This window comes from Alosa pseudoharengus, unplaced genomic scaffold (assembly GCF_046254945.1).
Source record: "Alosa pseudoharengus isolate Yale_2024_CS ecotype anadromous, Long Island Sound unplaced genomic scaffold, YU_APseudo_1.1 YU_APseudo_1.1_scf_4, whole genome shotgun sequence".
Classification (NCBI taxonomy): domain Eukaryota; kingdom Metazoa; phylum Chordata; class Actinopteri; order Clupeiformes; family Clupeidae; genus Alosa; species Alosa pseudoharengus.
The window spans coordinates 32,574,365-32,598,071 of record NW_027468774.1 but is presented as its reverse complement, the minus strand read 5'-3'; the positions used below and the strand labels follow the sequence as shown (position 1 = coordinate 32,598,071).

The window sequence follows — 23,707 nt, the reverse complement described above, 5'->3', positions numbered from 1 at the left end:
ATACATCTAAAATGTTCTAAGATACATACATGAAGCACTGATAATCAGCAGTAGTGATATCACAACATTAAGTTGTGAAAAATGAGTACAGTTTGCAAAATAAGAACTTAGAAGATAAACATAGAAATCTAAAATATGTTGGATTGTCACAAAAACTCGAGACAAACTAATGAAAAACATTTCTTTGGATCATCTACTCAAAGTTATTTTTTCACAACTTCCCCTTCATTTTGAGTGAACTTTGTGCTTGGCATTAACATTGAGAAGACAACCACCCCCAACACATAACCACCCATGCACAGACACAGATGTAGGCCTACATATGACACAGAAAGTAGATGGTAGTCTTTAGCTGCAATGATCTAGGATATAAAAGGGGAACTCACCTTCTTTGAACACATCTAAAATCTGACTGTTGACTAATCAGCTATGGATATTAGCTGTGCTATAAAAATAGGTAGGAGTAAATTGTGATTATGGTTTAATGATTCATCCTCTCTTTATCATCTTCAATACAGCCAGGGGCGCGTCTAGATTTCTAGGCTGACCAGCAATGGTACCATAAAACACATGCCTAGTTATGTGGCCGCTGACCAAAGCTAGTACCGGTAATAATAATAATAATAATAATAATAATAATCTTTATTTGTAATGCGCCTTTCATACACATGCTGCTCAAAGTGATTTACATTTGGAACATGTAAAACAATAATTAATAAGAGTCAGTTATTATCAGTCATTCCTCTTCATTGCTGTGGCCGTTTATGATCCAATCAGCAACATATCAGAACTACTTTGCAGTATGCAGTATGTAAGGGATAACGGCAGCCGAGGTGTCCTGTATACGGAATTAATGGACGAGGGCAAGGGGCAAAGAACTCCCCGACGCACAGCGGAGTCCATTAATTCCGTATAACTGTAGAATAATCTGAAAAAGTAGTCTGCAAGAAAGGATGTTAACTAAAGGCTCTCATACAGTGTTTTCAGGTCTTTTTTTTAAGATATTCACTGAACTCGCCTGTTTGATGTACAGAGGCAGGGTGTTCCATAGCTTTGGGGCATAATGGATAAAAGCAGCTTCTCCACTTAGATTGATAGATAGATAGATACTTTATTGATCCCCAAGGGGAAATTCAAGCTCCACTTTGCTTGTGGAGCACTTTGGGTAGCCTACAATTAAAAAAATTAGCATTAGAAGATCCTTTGTGGTTGATAAGATATTAAAAACTCAGAGATATATGAAGGTGCTATGCCATTCAGTAACAATTAATTAGTAAGGAATTAATTAGTGAAGCCTTACACAGCAGTTCATGACAATAACTCAAAGACAAATCATGGGAGGTTTGTTTTAGTATTTATTGGTTGAGGTTTGATCATATGTTTGTTTATGATTTGTGTGTATGTGACTGTCTTCAAAGCTCCAACTCGATCTTTACATCCATCTTGCTCTTGTATGGTTCAAGAATGGGGTGCACTTCCTCTGCCAGGAATCTGGTAACCTAGAAGAGAGGGACAGAGAGAAATGTTTGCATCCACGCGTTGTAGGTACGTTTGACTGTATGAGCATGTAGCCACGTGTCTTTGTGTGCATTTGTGCGTGTCTCTGTGTGTCTGTCCACACCTGTTGGGGTGCACGGCCAATGAAGGTCTTGGGGTCCAGCAGGGCGTCCAGCTGGCCAAGAATTGGGGCGAAGTAGGGGTCAGCTTTGACCCGAGCCAACAGGTCATTGTCACCCCCTTCCTGTTTTACCACTGCTGCAGCCTGCTGCGACAGCACACGGATCTTCTCATGGCAATCCTGTATGTGAGTGTGAGTGTGTGTGTGTGTGTGTGTGTGTGTGTGTGTGAGAAAGAGAGAGGAAGAGAGAGAGAGAATCAAGACAAGACTTACATTAGAATCAGTTATTGTTAATGATGAACACTAAAAACAAGTAAATAAAACCTCAAAACATGTAGCTTGGTATGACAAGTAAATAACTGACACCTCAAAACATGTAGCTTGGTATGACAAGTAAATAACTAACACCTCAAAACATGTAGCTTGGTATGACAAGTAAATAACTAACACCTCAAAACATGTAGCTTGGTATGACAAGTAAATAACTAACACCTCAAAACATGTAGCTTGGTATGACAAGTAAATAACTAACACCTCAAAACGTGTAGCTTGGTATGACAAGTAAATAACAAACACCTCAAAACATGTAGCTTGGTATGACAAGTAAATAACTAACACCTCAAAACATGTAGCTTGGTATGACAAGTAAATAACTAACACCATGAAAAGATAAAGACAACTTTTGAGGCACTCCTTACTAAAGTTAAAAAGCCTTTATTAAATTCTGGCTACAAGCCATACATGAAGTGAAGTAAATAACTAACACCTCAAAACGTGTAGAACACACAGAGAGACGCTAAGGATATATTTTACCGTATGTGGTGTATGTATATGTGTGCACGAAGCAGTGTGTGTGTGTCTGTTTGCGTGCGTGTGTGTCTGTGTGTGTGTGTGTGTGTGTGTGTGTGTGTGTGTGTCTGTGTGTTTCAAGATGTGACATCGGCTCAGCTCCTCCATACCTGTCTGTTTCCGCCGGCCTTCACGATGGCCATGATGATGTTCTCTGTGGCCATAAAGGGCAGCTCATGACGAATGTGTCTCTCGATCACCTAACAAAGAAAGGGAGACGGGAATGAAGAAAGACCATTTAAACAATGCTCAACAATCTTAATATATATATACACACCACTTTTGAATAAACTCACAACTCTTGGTTATTGCTGTACCTTAGGATAGACCACCAGTCCTTCAGTAATGTTCTGAAGGGTGCTGAGGATGATGTCTGCCGTGAGGAAGGACTCAGGCAGTGAGATTCGCCTGTGACAGAGGAGAATGTCAGAGTGTCAAAGTACTCCTAAAAAGAAGGATATTTGTGCATGTTTGTTTGAGTGAGTGCAAGTGTATGTATGCATTTATGTGTGTGTGCCAGTTCATGTTTGTGTGTGTGTGTGTGTGTGTGTGTGCGTGTGCGTTTATGTACCTGTTGGCACTGTCATCCAGCGTTCTCTCCAGCCACTGAACAGCACAGGTCTGCAGAGGGTCAGACACTAGCGCCATCAGGTGGCGGGCCAAACTACAGCAACGCTCAGCACGCATTGGGTTCCTCTTATATGGCATTGCACTGGAGCCTGACAGAGACCGAATGAGTGAGTGAGTGACAGACAGACAGACAGACAGACAGAAACAGAGAAAAGAGAGGTTGGTAAGAAATGCATTAAGCAGAAGTGGAGTTGATTTTAAAAAGCCATGACTTGACATCACAACAATGAAACTCACCGATCTGCTCCTTCTCAAAAGGCTCCTCGATCTCTTTCAGGTTAGCCAGCAGACGAATGTCAGTGCAGATCTATAGAGCCCAAAAAGCATAACATTCTACTTGAAAGTTTTGCATTATAACACAGGCATTACAACAATCCCTGTGTAGTTGTGATGAAAATTCTCACTGTAGTTCCAAAGCCACATTCAGAGTTTTGTTTTTATTTCTAAGATGGGATTTAAAGAAAAACAAATTAAGCCTTCTTAAATCAGTGTGTCTGTACACTCTACGGAACTGCCTGGTTTCCTCACTGTGAATGACTGTCTTGACAAAATGAGAAGCCCTCTACTACCATCCTGTGATTCACAGATGAACTGCAAGACCCCCGAGAAGCCACAATAAGTATGTCCAGCTTACCTTGTGAATGGAAGCCCCCATACTGGCCAGCACAACAACAGAGTCTATGTCCACCTTGCGGCTATAGGTCTGCCCAGTCACCAGGTAGGCCCTGCACCAAGACACACACATTTGGTTAGATGACATCATTTCATGTTATCAGGAGAAAGTGTATACCTAATATTCTCTTTGATGTAGGTGATGCTTGATGTAGGTGAATTATATCTTTATAATTATGGCTCATTTGCTTATGGTGTGGTTTCCATAATAGAATACTGAGAGTATTGGATTCAGAACTTATATTCATTATTAGTTTATGTCCTGATGTTTCTGTTATGTGTTCTTCTTCCACATATGAGATGACTGTTTTTATTTCATTCTGGTGTTGTACTATCCCTGTGTACAGTATATCTGTGTGTGATTATGTATTTAGAAATAACGGGGAATATTATGGTTTTGCAGTGTTTTGCTGTTCTGCATGGGTGCATCCCCTGCGTCAGTAGCTATCTGCTCAGGATTGGCAGGTTGGCACTAGTCAAGAGTCTGATTCAGTGTGGTCCATGTAAGATGCGATGACCAACTATATCTCCCATCAGCCTGGAAGGATACTTAAACCCTAACTATTTCCTTAGTTAGAGCAGTTGGTGGATCTTTATGCAAAGTCATGCTGTCTCTCCTTTGATGCGCATCATTTTAAATAAAACCTGATTTCCTGATTTTTCGTACCATTGGCCTGACTGGGTCTTCATCTTTGGTATCAAATTTACTATCAATAGATATCTACAAATATACAAAACAGCTTGCTATATAAGCCACGTTAAAAATATGTAAAAGACAGCATTGTGTAGGTCTAATATAAAAATAATTGTGAGATTGCTGATGAATATATAAAAAAAGCTACAATTATACTCAGCTAGATGTAACTTTTCTTATTGTTTTACAAGTACTTACTTTTGAAAGCCAGCCATTTCTGTAACCATTCTGTCCAGATCCTCTACCTAAAAACGGAATTTTAGATAAAATGTATTTGCTTTATATACAGGCAAATCTAAAGTTAAACATTTACATTGCTAGATATACGTATGTGCAAGAGTACCATTCATAGTCACAGAACAAACACAATCAACAAAAGTCCTCACCTTGTCATGGTCCCCCTGAAAGAGCTGGAGGAAGCTGGCCTGGGTGCCTGTAGTGCCTTTGACCCCCCGGAAACGAATGTCATCGCGAGCGCGCTGAAGGTTCCGCATGTCCATGGTGAGATCCTGCAGCCAGAGGCACGCTCGCTTACCCACAGTGGTCAGCTGGGCAGGCCTGGAGGAGAAAGAGAAGAAAGACAGGGATGACATGAGAAGTAGACCCATAAAGACACACACGATCACACACGATCACAAGACGTCTCACAAGAGTAAGGAAACAGTACTGAGCATGCAGAATAGCATAATGAGAGAGAGAGAGAGAAGTAAGAAAGTGAATAGAAAAAAAAAAGAGAGAGAGAGAGAGAGAGAGAGAGAGAGACGTGACAAAATAGCACAGGAAAAATATACATATCCCTATAGCAGCCCTTTATAAACATACTTACTGGTAATGGGTGAAGCCCAGGGTGGGTAGATTGGCATACTTCTCTGAAAAGTTGGCAAGTCGATCAATAACACGAGCCAGCTGACACATGGAGATGAGAGATAATGTTAGGTAAACAACAAACAACTGTACTGCACTCAGCAAACAGCTGACGGCTAATAACAGATGTGCTTACCTTGGGGAGGAGGATGTCAAAGCCATCCCTAAGCATAATTAGGTCCTAAGAGAAAAATGTAAACAAAACAGAAAAAAAATCATGTTCATTCATTCATGTTTCCTGGCTTGCTTTGTCATTTAAAGAATTACAGACAGATCTAATCCAGTCTCTGTATTATTCCTGAGTTCTCCAATAGTTTTATTCCCGAGCTATCCGATAGTTCTATTCATGGAGTTCAAACTCCAGTGTGATTCTGTTACTGACCGTGTTGTCTCCGACGTAGCAGGAGGTGGCGCCCAGGTGGATGATGGGAGCAGCGGCTGGGCAGCAGTGGGCGAAGGTGTGCACGTGAGCCATGACGTCGTGACGGAGCTTCTTCTCCTCCTCCGCAGCCATGGCGAAGTCAATGTCGTTTGCGTGGCTCTCCATCTCTGCCACCTGGGCATCTGTGATAGGCAGGCCCAGAGCCTGCACGAAAAGAGGGACAGAGAGAGAGAGAGAGAGAGAGAGAGAGAGAGAGAATGAGGGGAGGAGGATAAGAAAGGGAATGTAAAGATAGAAGAGAAAAAACGTTAAGGATGCAGGGGTATTGGAATATTTAAATGGGGAGTGGGGTGAGGAGGGCAGGGGATGGGGATGGGGATGATGATGATGATGACCGCTCTGATGACCAAGCTGACACCCACACATGCATTCACACAAGGTTAGGACCTACTACCAAGTTCTGCACCACACGTAGGGCTGTCTAGGCTTGTGTTTTTGTGTTGTACGTTGCGGAAGGCATTAGTTTAGTTAACCCCTAGACATTTAGAGCTTGGGGCTTTCCTGCCTCGTAACACCTTGCATCTGGCATACACTTTCTGGCCTACACTTAAGTAGTAATATATATCTCTTTTGATACCGTGAGGGAAATTTGGTCTCTGCATTTATCCCAATCCGTGAATTAGTGAAACACACTCAGCACAGTGTACACACAGTGAGGTGAAGCACACACTAATCCCGGCGCAGTGAGCTGCCTGCAACAACAGCGGCGCTTGGGGAGCAGTGAGAGGTTATGTGCCTTGCTCAAGGGCACTTCAGCCGTGCTTACTGGTCGGGGTTCGAACCGGCAACCCGACGGTTACAAGTCCGAATCGCTAACCAGTAGGCCACGGCTGCCCCATGATGTTACATACTGACTGTTATCTACATAACAAAAATGTGTATTTCAGTGTACAATTCTAGGTAATGTTACAGGGATAAGTAACAAGAATACTTAGGCTTACATTCAGCCTAGCAAATTAAGTGATTCTGAATATGAGAATATGTGAATGTACACTACTTGAAGGCGGAAACAGGATCAAAACAAAAAGCTGTGATATGACGTCTGAGGTAGGTGGGAGTGATATGAGTGCATGATAACATAATAAGAACATAATGTTGTTCACTCATCAAAGAGCAGAGAGAGGGCAGTTTAAGAGATCACCAAACTCTCCAAGCCTCTCTTTCGGATCTTTAATTAATCTATTTTTTTTCATTCAATTCTTAATAATCACATTCTGAAATTCTACTAGGATTTTTCCACTTTAAGTGAAAGACACTGACAGAGAGAGTAAGGACATAAGGTGAGAATATTTCTCATGGGTGTTTTTTTTTTTTTACTTTTATTTGAGACATTGCTGATAATCAAGAGAGAGAGAGTTGCGAACAAAGTTGTTTTTGTTTGATTTCATGAAGCTGATAACATCTCAACGTCACCACAATAGTGTACTTGTATGTATGGGGGAAATATGGCCATGTGAGAATGAACACCCAGCTGTTATAGCCTATAATAATGTGTATGACTTTCATCATAATCAGTATGCATACGTCTGTGTGCCTTGGCATTTTAGGTTGACCTTTGGTTAGCCTTAGCCCCAAAAAGGTTGAGAACCTCTGCTCTAGGCCTAGGCCTTATACACTTGATTGTCTGGGTTTCATCAGTAGGCCATTTATTTAGTTCTAACAAGGGTTAGTTTAATCATGCCAAGAGACGTATATTTCCAAAGGGTAAAGGTCACCTCTCTAGGGTCACTCTCCAATTACCCTGACAGGAGTGACCTTTGATGACATGAACCAGTGTCCCTCAGCTCAGATCTGTGCAGGACACTATGTAGCTTATTATACATCCCCCTCTACTAAAAGACAGGGTGAGGAGGATGGGCATGTGACTGGTGAACCCACACCAATTATTTTCCTCGTGAGTGTGTTGATGAATGGCAAAACACGTGGCTTTACTTAGGTTTGTTCAATCTTTTAATCAATGACAGTCATGTGTATTCCTGATAAGATAAATTAACAGTACAACGTGAAACAACTTTCACGTTGCTGAACTTTGTAAATTGTATCTGCATTTACGCAGGACCTGCTCACCCAGTCAATGACGGTGGTGATGACCAAAATGCCACCTTTGGGTTCTTTGAAATTGCACATAAAAACGAAAAGCCAGCCTGACACAAGACGTATCTGAGCAGATCGACGCAACGCCTACCCTAACATGATTTGTTATTGTTGGTGGATACGGCTGTGAAACGTAACATTGTACTCTATCCAAATGTGCAAATGCCCGTGATTATGATGAAACTGCAGCATATTAGCCTGCTGTATTCGTACTGTGTCGCTTCATAGGACAACGATAATGCTACTCGTGCAAAAAGGACCTCCTTTAAACTATTTTTAGAAGATTGGAACTTGAGATGATTTGTTCAAGGTCGAAAACTTTGGACACTTTTCCCAATGATCGCAGACTGCATGACTCCCAATAAGACAAAATATAGCTCTACCTATAGCGCAAATAAGCTGATGATAGTCGCAGTAGACTAGAAAACGTTTCGACGACTTCACAATCATAAAAGCATTAAGCATGCAAGCATAGGACCAAAGTAGGTTATCAAACCTTTTCAGCTTTGGCGAGGTAGATCCAGAGCTTCCTCCAGGTAGTGAATTTCTTCCTGTCACTGAAGTTATAAGCCATCTCTTTACTAGCATATCGTGACACCAGAGGCGACCGGTATTTCATAAACTCGTCTGAAGATGCATCCATGACTGCGAAGTTAAACAATATAAACCGTCAAAAATTGTGGACACAACACGCACTCCAGCCCAAGCCTGCTGCTCTCATCAGACAGTTTGAGCCTCCAGTCCTCACATGGATATGTGATTACGGCAGTTCAAGTGTAGCCTACTACGACATAAGGTCGTTTTTGCGTCAAAAATATCACTCAACGGCAGAAGGTCAATATGTAAGCAGAGAATGTCCGTAGACGGGCTCTGGGATAATCACAGATCAGTGGGGATGTGGTCTGTTCACAGAAATTAATGCACATGCACGGTCGACGTTGTAAAACGGCCCCGACGCGAAGCGGAGCACTTTAATCTGGCCCGCCGAGCATTTAGTTTATCATAGATCCGGCCCGCCACGCACTTTAATCCGGCCTGCCGAGCATTTAATTAGGTTATCATAGGCCGCTCGCTATTTTTTTCCAGCGATAGACGACGTTGAACTTTAGGCTATTGAACATGGGCAGAATTTTAATTATATGTATTTTAATTACTTTAACGTATTTTGTCATTTGTATTTTGCAGGATTGGAGCAAATTTAATGTAGTTTGTAACAAAATATTTATTTCAAATACTTAAATACTTCTGTAATTTTTGTTATTTTTTGTCTAATAAGCCAAAATTTCACCACTCAGTCAGATATACCTATAACCATGACAATATGCTTATCATAGTCTGGGAGTCAAAGGCCAGAATCTTGGTGAACCTGGTTTTGTCGGTTAAAGTTTTTTTTTGTTGCCTAGGGGTTACTCCATAAGAATAGGGTGGGTGCCCAATGATATCCCTTAAGCAATTCCCTATATTCAGCTCAAAGGAAAGTCAAATGAGGGAGCCAAAATGGTCAACATGGGTTGTAAACCCAATTTTTTGTTTGTGCCGCAAATTTTATGTCACCCTGTAGACAACTTAAAAGCATTATGTCTGTCTTTTCTGTTTCATCATCTCCTTAGAACAGTGGTCCCCAAACTTTTTCTTCCGAGGGCCAGCTTACTATGCCTGGCTGTAAGAGAGGGCCAGAGACTCGGAGTATATCAGTAACCATAAATAGCTTAGTGCTGTGAACAACAGCAGTCTACCTTAGTTGAATATTCCATTACATTTAATCTATAGGCTTTTGCAATTTGCAATTTAATGCCATTGTTAGCTGTGTTTATATTGCCATCATGCCATATCAGTGTAAAATGTAACTCAAATTAAATAATACTAATAAAAGGACTTTTGCATTCCCAAAAGTATTAGCAGGTAGTTCCAAAAGTATATTTCATTAAAAATGTGTGAACTCTGAACTCTGAAAATGTAAAGTTCTCAAACTATGAGAATTTTATGAAGTGCTGAAGTGATCTGAAATGGCCACCATTCAACATTTGAACAAATAAAAATAATTATCCCAGAAAGTCCCAGAAAAATGACTTGAATATAAGTTAGTTAGTTATTAACAATTCATTGATAAACTTTTAGAATACTTTGAGCACTGATGCAGTCAGCATAGGCCTCTTACATTGTTTGCAGATAGGCCTACATTTCATTCCGTTTTTGATGGCAAACGCGAAACAGCGCCAAAACAACCACCAGTGGACAAAAAGAGTATTACATGTGTACTGTTAAGACTCGCCATAGAGAATGAATGGGGGAAATTGCGGAGGTTATAGTTTGACGATGTCGTACTCCCGTGCGGGCCGGTTGCTATACCACGGACATGTTTTGGGGGGCCACCCAAAATAAGGTGGCGGGCCGTAGTTTGGGGACCACTGCCTTAGAACATTGAAAGTTGAAAAAAACTTCAGGAGCTTGAATTGTCAGGTGTGTCAAAACGATACAGATAAGATACCGAGGGAGAACATTAGGACATGGACTAGATGACCTCTGACCCCATGACCTTGAGTACTGTACCTAATAGCTGATGTTCCCTCTCACTACAAGACAGTATTAAAACCACTTAATAGTTTTGACATGAGGATTTATGCCAGGGATAACTTCCGTCGAGGTATGCCAAAATAATGAAGGAGACGGACGCAAAGACCTCCCCGATGTGAAAAGAGTTTTCTCCACCAAGTTAATTAATTCTGTATATCGGGACACCTTACAGGAAGTTATTCTGTAATTCTGTATTCTGACATTTTTCACATCAGTATTTTGTATTTTATTTTGTTACATTTTATGATCCAGTATTTTTAATTTGTAACAAAATAGTTTTTGATGTAGGTTTGTGCCCACCTCTGACTGCAAACTGCTTTACACTCTTCTTAGAGAGCGATTACAATGTCAATGTCAAAATTAGCTTGTATCTCTTTTGCAGCAGATCTAACTACATTATGCTATGGGAATGCATGTATGCACGAGAGGGAGAGAGCGCGGCAGGTTCCAGCTGGCTTGTCATTGTTGATAATTGATAGGCCTACCTATTTAAATAAGAAACTTTTAAAAGGAAATCCCACTACTGACCACTTATAAACTGTGAGAGGGCACAAGCCATAGGCACAGCATACCCGTAGGCTATATTTCAGTGGAGCTGGCAAGAATCTTAAAGTGACAGTGCACCATTTACAAATGAATTAAACAACATCAAATGAACAGTATTTCTTAAGAAATTAATTTTCTACAACAAAATTATTTTGTCATTTAAATGATGTAAAACTATATACAGTATATTACACACATTATTTTTTGTTGTGTGGCCCGCAGGCCAATTTTCAAAACCCATGATGTGGGCCTTGAGTCAAAAAGTTTGGACACCCCTGGTTTACAGTATCAAAGGCTGCAGGTATAGAATTAATACTGATGACTGAGCAGACTCCTGAGGTGCTGCTGTTTACGGGTTTGAGTCCGGGTGTGTGCAGGGCTGAACCACGCAGGTTAAACAGTAACAGTAAATGTAAATAGGTTTACATTATTAGCTACTCTCAATGCTTCAGTCACAGACAGAGCAATTTCAGTAGAATGACCACTCTTGGAACCAGACTGCATACGGTCTAGCAGTTTGTTCTGATACAGGAAGTCATAAACTTGCTTGAAAAACACTTCGTCCAAAGCCAACAAGAAAGGAAGAAGGGAGACAGGTCTGCAGTTTTTCATCAATTGTATGAAGTGTACATTTTATTTTAGCAAAGACATAACCCTTGCCTGTTTAAAAGAAGAAGGAACTATTCCAGAACTGAGTGTAGTAGACTGCAGAAGAATAGACGGGACGGGATCCAAAGGGCATGTTGTTGGATGACTTTGCTGAAGCAGTAGAGAAACCTCTTCAAGAGGAGAGAAAGAGCCCAACAAGTCACAGGGCAAAGCTCTCCTAATGGGCTCATCAAACTGAGCACTTATCCTGTTGTGTTTGCGGCACAAAACTAGTAAACATAAAACGAATGCAACTTTCTGTGAAAATGTTGCAAGGTCATCTGCTGACAGTGAAGTAGCTGATGGCAGTGGTGGAGGATTGAGAAGAGGCTTGAAAGTTGAAAAAAGTTTTCTACTGTCAGTTGTGCTCTCAATCTTGCTCTGATAGAATGTATTTTTTGCAAGTGTAACAGTGAATGAAAAAGATGATAGCAAAGACTGGTAGTTAAGATCATTTCCATCTCTGGATTTACGTAATTTTCTCTCAGCAGCTCTAAGTATTACTATTAATATAGTAATTGATAGATAGATAGATAGATAGATAGATAGATAGATACTTTATTGATCCCCGAGGGGAAATTCAAGGAAGAGGAAATTCAATTGAACAATATATCTAACCGAGTGATAAAATAGTATTTTTTGTAATTCCATCACCTTTATGGAACTATTTGTTTCTTATATCAATTAACATTTGTCAAAATGTTTTTAATAGAAAAAAAAACCCCTCTAGCTTAGCCAAAAGTGTAGACCCAAAAATTCACCATTTTGGGGATATTATTGAATTTATATTGAGTTTTTGGGAAAATGTCTAAATGCCATATGTTTTAATCTGTTTAAGGTACCCAATTTATTTGAACTATTTAACCTGTGAGAGGTTTATGTTTGAAGGGAATTTGATGATTTCTGATATTTAACAAATATCTGTCAAAATTCTGATTTTTTTAATGATTTAAATTTGTTAGAAAAATACTTAGGGTTTTAAAATCATCAGTTAACCTCTGTAAATATGTATTTGATAGAAAAGGAGTTTTTTGTTAAAAAAACATTTTACTGGAAATGTCCCCATAGCATAGGAAAAAGTGTGTAAAAATGTGCCATTTTGGAATACGGCGGCCATATTGGATTTTTGGACAAAATTCAACATGCCCCAAGTTATAATCTGTTCCAAAAGGGGTTCTGACCAGGAATCCATGGAGAAAACTTTGACCAAAAAATAGGCCTAATGTTTCCAGCAGATGACCTGTCTACAACCAATGGATGTCTTAGGCCTATTTTCTAACTCTGGTGGGAGGCCTACCTTGCCAAAAATAAAACATCATGAAATTCCCTCAGATGGTAGCATAAACCATATGGCTCAAGGATTGGAATTATGTAAAAAAACATGTCAAAATACTGGAAATGTTGTCCCAATTTAGTACTATAGCCTAATCTGAAACAACAAGAAAATGTCCAATGATTCTAAAAATGGAAACATGCTTTCAAAACAGTAGCCTAGCTATACATTTTTGTACACTTAGCCTACATTATCCATGTATCTATGCATGCCATCGTATCCTGTCCCACATTTGCCTACTGTACCTGTCCCAACATATCTAAATTCACCCTACCCCATACGCTATCTGGAGCGTGATCAGACAATTTATTGCGACTTTGTGGTTCCTATAGCCGCATGTTTGTTATGTTTCGTGGTGCAGGGGCCTGTACTAAGGGAGCTTAACCAGATGTAACCCAAGATTACTTTGTTAAACCGGGGTTGACAAAACCTGGTTATCTTTAGTGGTGTTAATCGGTACTACGACGCTGATTATGAAGTTGATTTGTTGAGCTGGGGTTAACCTCATTGGAGTTTGTGCGCGTTCACATAAAAGGGGCGGGTTGCAGCGCAAATCACCACTTTCAGTGATGACGCGTTCACCTTATTTTACGGATGAGGAATGCCAATTATTATGACAAATACGTCGGCAGTGAACAAAGCATGCTGGCAAGGCTGTTGGCAACGTATTGCAGATCCTAAATGCCTAAAAGTAAAGTTTTATTTCCACATGTTCTTCAAATACGGAGGAGTAGGCTAATAGCTTGCGGAATGTAATGAGTTGAAATAATTAAATGACTTATTTTGAGTTCATAGAAATGCCTACAGATGCAACACAATTTAGAAGTGGGCATATAGATTACAGAACTAAGGATAATTGAATGTTTAAGTAGCCCCATTGACTGATTTAGTGTATGCCTAATCCTGTGAACATTTCAGATGAAACACCATTGCCAAGCGCACATGGCAGCAGGTGAAAATGAAACACAAACACATTATTCAGAATAGTGGTTTATATAGTCATAGCTTGCATTAATATTTCTTAATTATGAAAACATGTAGGCCTATGCTTATAGCCTTCACTTGGCCTCTGTTTTACAACTAACAAGAAAAAGGTGTCTTTGAACACTACTGTAAGGCACCAGAGTGTTTTACAGTAGCAGAGGAGTTGGCCATCGCAAATAATAGTGGAAGGCCGATTATGGAGGGGGTTGAGGGAGGCATTCGGTCGGATTCTGGTGCTGTGGAAATGTGTAGCCTTTATGTGCAGGGTACAGTAATATGACATTCAATTCAACAAGTTTGTTAAAATGGTGATTTTTATTTATTAGGCCTACTGTAGGCTATGTCCGATTTATTTTAGGCTATTCTTGCTCAGATGTTCAGCATACTGTAGGCCTATGTCCGATTTATTTTAGGACATACAGTATTCTTGCATCACCGATTGAATACATGAATGTCCACGTACGGGCATTGCTATGAGACGTCTTCCTAGATCATCTGACAAAGATAACGAATTCCCTCGGCTGACAATCTATCTTCATAGAGAATATCGTCCGGGTAGGCTATATATTTTCTGGCGGTCTCTAAAACCCCTCGCCCTGCGAAGAGAGTCCCTCACGATTTGCGCTCCAATGTCGTATGGATCATCCAGGTACGCCGACATGTCTCGGGAGAAATTGTTAGTGGAGGGGTGGTACTTATAAAGGGTGTGGTTAACGGAAACCTCGGGTTAACCAAGAACATAACCTGGTCGGAGCAGGTTTGAGATGCAGCGTAAATTGCCATGGCAGCATACCTCGGTTAAAACCTATCCACCTTTCGTAGTACGGGTTAATCGGGAAGTTACGCCACACGTGATCAAGTTACTCTCGAAGTTACCCAGATAAGCCAGAAACCCCGCTTCGTAGTACAGGCCCCTGGTTGCACGAGTTTGTGTTGCTGTTTGCGGAGCCTGGGCTGTCTAGAGACCGCATTTTTCACAGGGTGTTGTTCAGGGGACAGGCAGCTAGCGGAATGAGGAGCTGTTTGCTATGTGACAAAAAACGCGTGATCCTAATAGGCTACATTTGCATTCAATGTAGACTAGCCTATTAACTTTTGCAGTAGGCGTAAACTACAAGCAGACCCACACTGAACATAAACAATCCGTTTCCTGTACAAGCTTTTTTTTTTTGGTCCAGCTTCTCGGAAAATGCAGGCAGTGTGAACTGTTGATAGAAATTTGAGAATTTCCTGAAGCGTATTTGGGTTAAAACGAAAGCATTCCTCTCTCCGACGGTGGCTGCGCAATAACGACCCAGCAAATAGCCTCATGCTGTGAATTTTGATCATAATGTAGGCTATGAATTGGTCACGGTCAGTCTAAATAAAGAATATATCGGAGTCGAGCAACTGAGAATGATAATTATAAAATGCTTGCGAAGGGTGAGAAGAAATGAAAAAGAGGATAGCACTCATTTGGAAGAGAACGTGAAAGACGCAGCAAGCGTTTGGCACTGTGCGCGTGCATAAGCTTTCAGATCGGTCGCAAGGATAGCCTACAGCAGAGAAAAGAAAGAACGAAGGGGTGAGATATTAAACCGGCCGATGAGACAAGATGGCCGGCCACTTCACCGGCAGATGCGCTGGTAAGTCACTGTGTTGCAGACCACCTTGCTTGAATTCTTCATTCCAGTCAAACCCACTGCTTGCCAACCCTACACCCTGCCATTAAATTGTCATGTCTGTTTAGTCTGTGTCAAACGCATCATAATACACAAATAGGCTACATGGAGCCAGGTCAGCTGCTGTGATAATATCTTTCTCTCTATCTCTGGTTTTATGAAGAGCCTGCCTTGCCTGCGCGACGTATTTTGCTCATAGGTGGGCTGCAGACTGGGAAAAGCTCTGCAGGCAACACCATCCTGGGGAAGCAGGTGTTCCCAACAGAGAAAGTGACATCAGAGAGTGGCGCATTCCGAGTGGAAGTGTTTGGGCAGATGGTCACTGTGGTGGACACGCCTGGGTTAGGCTGGAGTGAGGATGGAGTAATGGATGGTGGTCAGCCGCTGGAGTCAGCTGACACCTGGAACCTGAGCTCGGGTGTACTGCTCTGCTCTCCGGGGCCTCATGTCATTCTCTTGGTGCTGTCCGTTTCCCAACCCCTAACTGAGAACCACAGGAAAACACTGGAAACTCACCTGGAGGGAATGGGAAGAGGTGCGTGATAAAAAATGTAAACATTTCATATTTCTGATACTTACATCACATGGGGGTCACAGTATGCCACCTTCTGTCCCTCCCTCTCTTCCTGTCTCTCTTGCAATTTATGTGCAGTATCAGTGGTCATGAAACTAAGTTGTGACTGGATACTCTTCACAGGTGTCTGGAGGTACACCATTGTGTTATTCACAGGTATTGATAGACTTGGTGCAGATGAATGCTTGGAAAGCCACATCATCGAGGGAGGAAAGCCTCTCCAGCGCCTTGTGGAGAGGTGTGGTAACAGGTACTGTTGGGCAACTATAGCTATTTAGTGTTGAATCATGACATTCACTCAAGTTTTTTTATTTTAACAAATATATCTCCTACAGGTACCACAGCTTGGACAACACTCAGCTAAATGAGAGGACTCAGGTTCAGGAACTATTACTGAAGATGGAAGAGGTGGTTGAGCAGAACCAAGGATGGTTCCTAGAGGTGGATGGTTCCTGGGACCTCCTGCGAGACTACAGAGCCAAGAACAACCTGATGTGGAATGTGGTGGTACAGGCAGAAAGGAGAGCGACGGAGTCATGGAACCTCCAGGAGGGGATGGATGTATCACCCCCGAGAGGTTGGGAGGGTTACTCTTATGTATTTCCATCAAAATAAATATTTCACTGAAATATCAAAAGTATTATGATTGGTCTCAATTGTAGTCGCTTAGGCAATAGGCATAATTGTTGTCAGTCTAACTGCTCTGTTGGGAGTGCAGCTTTGGTACCATCTAGTGGTAAGCCAAAATATGATGTCTTATAGAGCAATTCACAGTTTATTGGGCCTATGCAAAGGAAGCCTCTTTTGGAAGTAGTTTATATTTCCTTAGAACTTGTATCATCTGATGTCCTTTCCCTCCTCTCCTCTCCTCTCCTCTCTCGCTTCCGTACGTCTCAGAGCTCAGGATTATCCTGCTGGGTTGGAAGGGTGCGGGGAAGAGCATGGCAGGGAACACCATCCTGGGTTTCCAGGGCTTCGAGGTGGGCAAGCAGACAGAGGTCAGCCTCAGGAGACAATCTCAGGTGTCAGGGCGTCGGGTCACCTTGGTGGACACCCCGGGGTGGGGCTGGTGGTCCGTGAAGCAAACACCCAAACAGGCGAAGCGTGAGGCACAGAGGGCCGGCGAGCTCCTCCGCCCGGGGCCGCATGCCCTGCTCCTGGTCATTCCCATTGTGTCCACCCTCACATCCCGGAAGAGATTCGTTCTGGAGGACCACATGGAGAAGATATTTGGCCAGGAGTGGCCCCAGTACACTCTGGTGCTGTTTACCTGCGGGGACTGGCTCCGAGGCCTTGGCTACTCCATCGAGGAGCACATCCAGAGAGGCGGGAAGGAGTTGGTCAGGCTGCTGGAGACCTGTGGGAATTACTACCACGTCCTGGACAACAAGAGCCCTGAAGGCCACAGACAAATCCCTGAACTGCTCAACAAAGTAGAAGAGATCATTGCACATAATACAACAGAGCCTTACCTATACATAGACAGTAAGTATTGATATTCATGGGTTTCATCAGGTCCCTTTACACAGGTGTATTAATCAAGCACCATGCAGTCTGCATTCATAATCAAGTTGCATGATTGTATACACCTGTGGAAAGGGACCTGATGAAACCCATGAATAGGCCTTCTTACTCTTGGTCATATTCGCCATTGTAGATATAGACTCAACTGTTTACACCTGGTTTATGCGTCTTGGGCTAACGGATCAGAAGAGGACAGCTGAGACATTGAGACATGCACACACACACACACACACACACACACTTATTTTTACACTGTAAAAAGTTTCTGTAAATTTACACCCAGATTCCAACATTATTCACCGGTTTTCTTTAATAAACAGGACTTTCCGGTCATTAGTAAGACAAATATGTAAAATCAGGCTCCAACACTGTTATTTACCACGCCCGTAATGTTTATTCTGGAACACACGTACTTCCTGTTATCTATTAACGTTACCTTCGTTCTGGTGATGGGAAGCTGTCTGCTGAGAGAAGACGATACGTTGGAATCATACCCAAACCCATCGAAAGCTATCAACACAATAAGGTGAGTTTATCTGTCACCTTTGACCAGAAATACAACGTTTGAAAGCACACTGGTCATGTTTATATTAAGTTGTATAATACAACATCTCTGAATGTTAACCTGCTGAAACGAAGTTAGTAGCAGTGCTATTCAGCTAGCCAAGACCGCGCTTTCGCCCTTCTTAAGCCATGCGTTATCGTTATCACTACACTTGTCGATCAAATTTTACGTTTCTTCATTGCAATCTGGAGCCATCTAAATGTATTGGTATGTGTAGGGTATGCGTAGTTTTTGAAAGTTTAACTCGCGGGATTTACCTGCTATAACACGTGCTTGCTAGCTAAGTCTGCTTAGCATCATCAGTTTATTAAACCAGTGGCCAAATAAACAATATGACACAAACTGATCAGTGTTGACTGCTGCTTTCAGTGTTTACTTGTATGCATGGATTTCGCCCGTGCTGGTAATTACTTAAAGTTGTGTTAAGTCCTTCAGTTTATAAAGCTAATGATAGTAGCCTAGCTAGCTCTCCATAGCAGAGGTGGTTGCATGACACGCGTATGGTATTCCTCCCGAGTTCATTTGAGCTAGCGGCATGCAACAGGAAGATGTTTACATGTCAGATATGTGGGCATCAGTCCACTGCGTCTATTTATGTGAGCCATACCTAAATTCATGACAATATACCCAATATAGACCTTCCATCCTGTGTTCCAGATTGCCAAATAAAATTTAAGAGACATGCAGGTCTTGGATTTCCCCTGGGGATCAATAAAGTATCTATCTATCTATCTATTTATCTATCTAGGTCTTTAGACGCACATGTATAGAAACCATAAACAATGTGGTTTTGATAAGACGGACACTATTTCAAAAGCAAGCCCCCTTACTTTGCACACACATTCCTCACACAAACATCTTATCACACCCGCCTCATCACTTTTAATCATTCAACGGCAGACACACACACACACACACACCTTTCATACTCACCTTGCAGACAACTCACATTCACTCACTCCTTACATACATACACACACACACACACTCAGAGATTACATTCACTTTCTCACTCACACACACACACACACATCACGAAGAGTTGTTGAGTGCCTTTCTTTTCTTTTGCTAAGGGATGTGCAACTGTAGCTGATGTTGAGTCTTCCAAGCCTACCTGTGACGCCTCGCCTGATATTACTAGGTATGTTTGTTTTCATTCACTAGAGTAATAATGATCAACATATTACATATTTAAATGAACTTTTGAACACTAAATGTTTTTTTTTCTGTATTGAATTTTGTTTGGACAAAATCCTAAAATGAATCTAATCATAGTTGACATGTGGATCTATATCTTAAATTGAATATGATAAATTATTTTTTTCAGGTGAACTACAAGGTAATCATCAAAAGTGGATGGTCAGCATTGAATCCTTAATCGTTTGTGAAGGGTCCAACCTCGCCACATTTCTAACAGGCCTTGCGACATGTTTCTCCACCTTCTACATTCTGAATCTGCAGTATCAGGAGGAGGCAGCGTGCACCCTTGAATTCATCCAGAGGTAAGTTCATGTCACACTTTCAAACCAGAATTTGTTTTATGTGTGGTATGTATTGGGGGGGGTTGTGTAGTAGTCTACTATGTAGTTATAAGCACTACTATGCAGGATTACACCCTCTGTAGAGAGCAATCATGCATAGTACTGCTGTAATAACCACAGAACACTACTTCTACTTCATACAACTGATTAAATCAAATATAAATGCAGTTACAGTAAGTAATAAATGTCAGTTAATTTCATTGTGAGAAAGTGTGTTAACGTTACAAATTCACATCCGATTCATTCACTTTGGCACAATTTTCCTCTACATGAATCCTAGTGTACCCTATCAGTTTTTGTAACACTCTCTCTTTCTCTCTCTCTCTTTCTCTCTCTCACAGAAAAAAGGCCCAGAAGAAGCCTAAGAACAATCACTAATAAGTAAAGTGAATGTTATACTTGATTTCTCATGAATGTTACTTGATTTCCTCCCTGATTATCATTTATACTCATCTCTGTACTTTAAATTCTTCTGGACATAATCTGTCAGTTTATTCATTCTCACATGTACACAAGCCCAATGCGATGCAATGATATTGATAATTATCTGTGATAATTATTCTGTATCTTATTTCATTTTGAAATAGTACTACTGTAGATAACATGTCTACATTTTACATACATATGTGATTCACAAGCCTAATGCGATGTTTTTATTTTCCATGATAATTCTTTTGTACCTTATTCCCGATTTTTGAAATTCAACTAGATCACGTGTTTACATTCATACGTGATACACGAGCCTAATGCGATGTTTTTGTTTTTCATGATAATTCTTTTGTACCTTATTCCTTGTTTTTTGAAATACGATTTTCAAAATACAACTAGATAGCGTGTCTACATTTTAAACGGGCCTAATGAAATGTTTTTGTTTTCCATTGTAATTCCTCTGTGTCTTATTGCCTGTTCTTTGAAATCCGATTTTCAAAATACTACTATGTATCTACATTTTACATTCATACATGATACACGAGCCTAATGCGATGTTTTTATTTTCCATGATCATTCTTCTGTGTCTTATTCCCTGATCCTGAAATATGATTATAGTCAGTCTACATTTTCCAAAATTACTATCTTGCTTCATGTCCCTTCATCTTTCAAAAAGATTACTTTACTGTTAGACTGTCAAGTAAGTGCTGTGAAATAAAATATCTGTTAAATTACAAATAAGTAACTGATGTGAAAACATGGATTTTTATCTTTAAAATGTTGATTTGAGAGTGGATGAACTCAATATATGGCACTTGTTTCCTGTAATTGTAAAAAAATAAAGACCTGTTGTGTAACTAACGCGAAGATCACATTTTTTTCTTGTTACCCAACATGAAAATTATGTTATACAGGAATTTAATGTTATGGTAGTCTGCCGTTAAACAACGGGAAGCTCCTGGAAATCCTGCCAGTTGTTTCCTGTTAATTTACAGGAAATTAATGTTGTTATTTTACATTAACTTAATGTTAAACCAGGGCACCGTTAAATAACAGGAATCTCCTGGAAACTCTGCTGCCAGTTGATTCCTGTTTTTTTACGGGAAAATTTCTTACAGTGTACAGTTGCTACTTGTTTTTAGATTTGTTACTTCCTAACAAACCTAGTTAAGATAACCCAGAGGAAGTTGACAACCTGAAAATAGTACTGCTCGGGGGGCTTCAATCTCCAAACTTAGCAAAAGGCAAACCTCTAGGTTAACCACTTCCTTTGGGTTAATTTATCCATGTCTGTCACTTAACCCCCTACTTGGAAATGTACTCCCAGTCAGTTTAGATTACGAAAAGTAGTTAGTCAAATGTGTCCCATGCCACATTAGTATGGGGTTTCAGTGATTGGATAACATTGCATCTTTTTGGTTGTTTATATGTAGTTAACTATAACCAGGAGTTCACACATATCAGGTGATACCACTCTCATAATGTATATCTTTTTGATCACAGGGGATCATAATGAAGATTCCGTGGGAATGACAGAGTCTCCAGGATGTGCAACATGTAATCTCCAGTGAAGAACAGGATGCACACAATGTTAAGCTTGGACTTTTCAACCAAACTGTTGTGCATGGCAGTTTGTTTAAACGCAGTTTTGACAGAAGTCATATAATCATTCAGGTTTATTTGTACACCTTTGGAGAAACATGTTCCTCTGATTTCTTCTTTCTGATGTATATGATTGTGTTTCTGTCCAAATCTAGTTTAGGTTTCCAATGTACTATCATTGCCATTCCTTCACTTGTAATGCACCACACCTTACTCTTGCACTCGGTGATTACCCTTATACGTTTACAGAAATAACTCTGAAGAACCACATATTTCTCCCCTGTTCACCCTCACTTTTCCCTTGTCTTCCACAAACCCCCTACTGTATTCATTTATTTAACTGGCTTCTCTTGCATTTTTTTGGTATATAGAGAGCTATTATTGATACTAGCTCTTTTATGCCTCCCTTGCACTTTTGAAAGATATGAATTGGAACTTATTATGCCTTGCCTGATTGAGATAATTGTACGCGCTATTTAGCTGCATTTAAAGCTGTTTATAAGTTACTGTTGAAAATTGTTTTGACAAAGTCCTCAACAATGGATATTTTATGCAAGCCTATATATGGTAGCTATAACACTTATTATTATTACTTATTCACACCGATTTTCTTCATGTTCAAGAACTCATTAACTAATTTCTGTCAGGTTCACACATGACCATACATTTAGTAATTGTGTCCACTGGTACAGTTAAAAGTGCCAGGGGGCTCTGCACAGATGTGGACATAGTCAAGATTTAAACATTTATCCATATGCTGCTGATATTGTCAGTTTTGTCAGTATTGTAACTGTGTAAGGGGATCACACTTCCCTAGACCAACACGGTTACAAAAGGATTCCTCCTATCCATCCAGGATAGGTAACAATCCTTGGCTATTCCCAGGCCCAGAAACCGTATGGATTTGGGATTATGTCCCTGATTATTCGTGCTCTATTCTGGAGTAGGCTAGCCATGCATGGTAGATGCAAAATTTGCACATTCGTATTACTGTTTACTTTGTCCTGTATAATTGGGACGTGGAGTCCTTCTCGTCAATTAAAACTAGCAAATGAAATGGTATGCCACTCTCACAATCTTTTATCTGGTTTGTGATTACTGTCATGATAAATGTATTGTTAACAAACTATCTATAAACTATGCCTTTAAAGTAAAACAGCAGGTGATGGTACATGCTTTGTCATAGAAAAAAAACATTTGTAAAGCTGTTTAAGTGTCTTGTGAAACAGGACTTTGGCTACATATAGCCCACATCTGTTATAGAAAATAGAATGTGTCAATATAAATATGCATCTGTTAATGACTACTGGGGTATCAGTGCAGTTTTGTGCTTCAGTGGCAGTCATATTGTATATTTGTTGGTATCTTTAGGCACTTACATTATGGTTGTGTTCCTGTTTCATATTTTTTTAGAATTGGACAAATATAGACTTACATGAGGAAATATATGGCATTATACACATTAATCATCCAATACAAAAAAATACCACTCAGTCTTTTTGTAATGAAGGGAGTCATTCAATGAAACAAAAGCAGCTATTTTAAAAAAAAAAGGAAAACGTACAAATGATTGCGTTCATTTATTGCTTTTTTCTGCATGGTAGTCAGAAAACCCAGTCCATCTTCTATTTTCAAGTTGTTAGCAAATTAATAATCTACACCAATTGAGATTAGACACTGGAGGGCATTTGCCATGTACTGAATGTGCTTGGCTATGGATCCCTGAATTACTGAGCATTATTTATAATGTCATAATAAAGCTGTAAAGTTGTGCCATGTATTATTGCGGAAACAACCTGTGTGTGTGTATGTATGTAGTAGGTATAAGAGAATAGTTTACAGTTGACTAGTCACACAAGAACC

The 23,707-nt window shown here is 40.4% G+C and overlaps 2 protein-coding genes and 1 long non-coding RNA gene across 3 annotated transcripts; 2 read left to right on the top strand and 1 right to left on the bottom strand.

The window, feature by feature from the left end:
- Positions 1-1,335: 1,335 nt before the first annotated feature.
- On the bottom strand, positions 1,336-8,634 carry adsl (adenylosuccinate lyase). The gene is made up of 13 exons (XM_076267009.1): positions 8,360-8,634; positions 5,710-5,913; positions 5,464-5,508; positions 5,290-5,369; positions 4,850-5,021; positions 4,662-4,708; positions 3,732-3,822; positions 3,335-3,404; positions 3,039-3,186; positions 2,785-2,875; positions 2,578-2,667; positions 1,622-1,798; positions 1,336-1,499 (listed from the first exon to the last, which is right to left on the bottom strand). Exons 1-13 carry the CDS (start codon positions 8,504-8,506, stop codon positions 1,413-1,415), a joined length of 1,449 nt encoding a protein of 482 aa, XP_076123124.1. The 5' UTR covers positions 8,507-8,634; the 3' UTR covers positions 1,336-1,412.
- Positions 8,635-14,669: 6,035 nt separating this feature from the next.
- LOC143102377 (GTPase IMAP family member 8) lies at positions 14,670-23,646 on the top strand. Its single transcript, XM_076265923.1, has 6 exons — positions 14,670-15,573; positions 15,773-16,144; positions 16,307-16,433; positions 16,519-16,760; positions 17,081-17,668; positions 21,746-23,646. Exons 1-6 carry the CDS (start codon positions 15,543-15,545, stop codon positions 21,811-21,813), a joined length of 1,428 nt encoding a protein of 475 aa, XP_076122038.1. The 5' UTR covers positions 14,670-15,542; the 3' UTR covers positions 21,814-23,646.
- LOC143102379 (uncharacterized) lies at positions 19,353-20,381 on the top strand. Its single transcript, XR_012982581.1, has 3 exons — positions 19,353-19,413; positions 19,600-19,774; positions 20,155-20,381. It is a non-coding gene; the product is annotated as an uncharacterized LOC143102379 (long non-coding RNA).
- Positions 23,647-23,707: the final 61 nt, after the last annotated feature.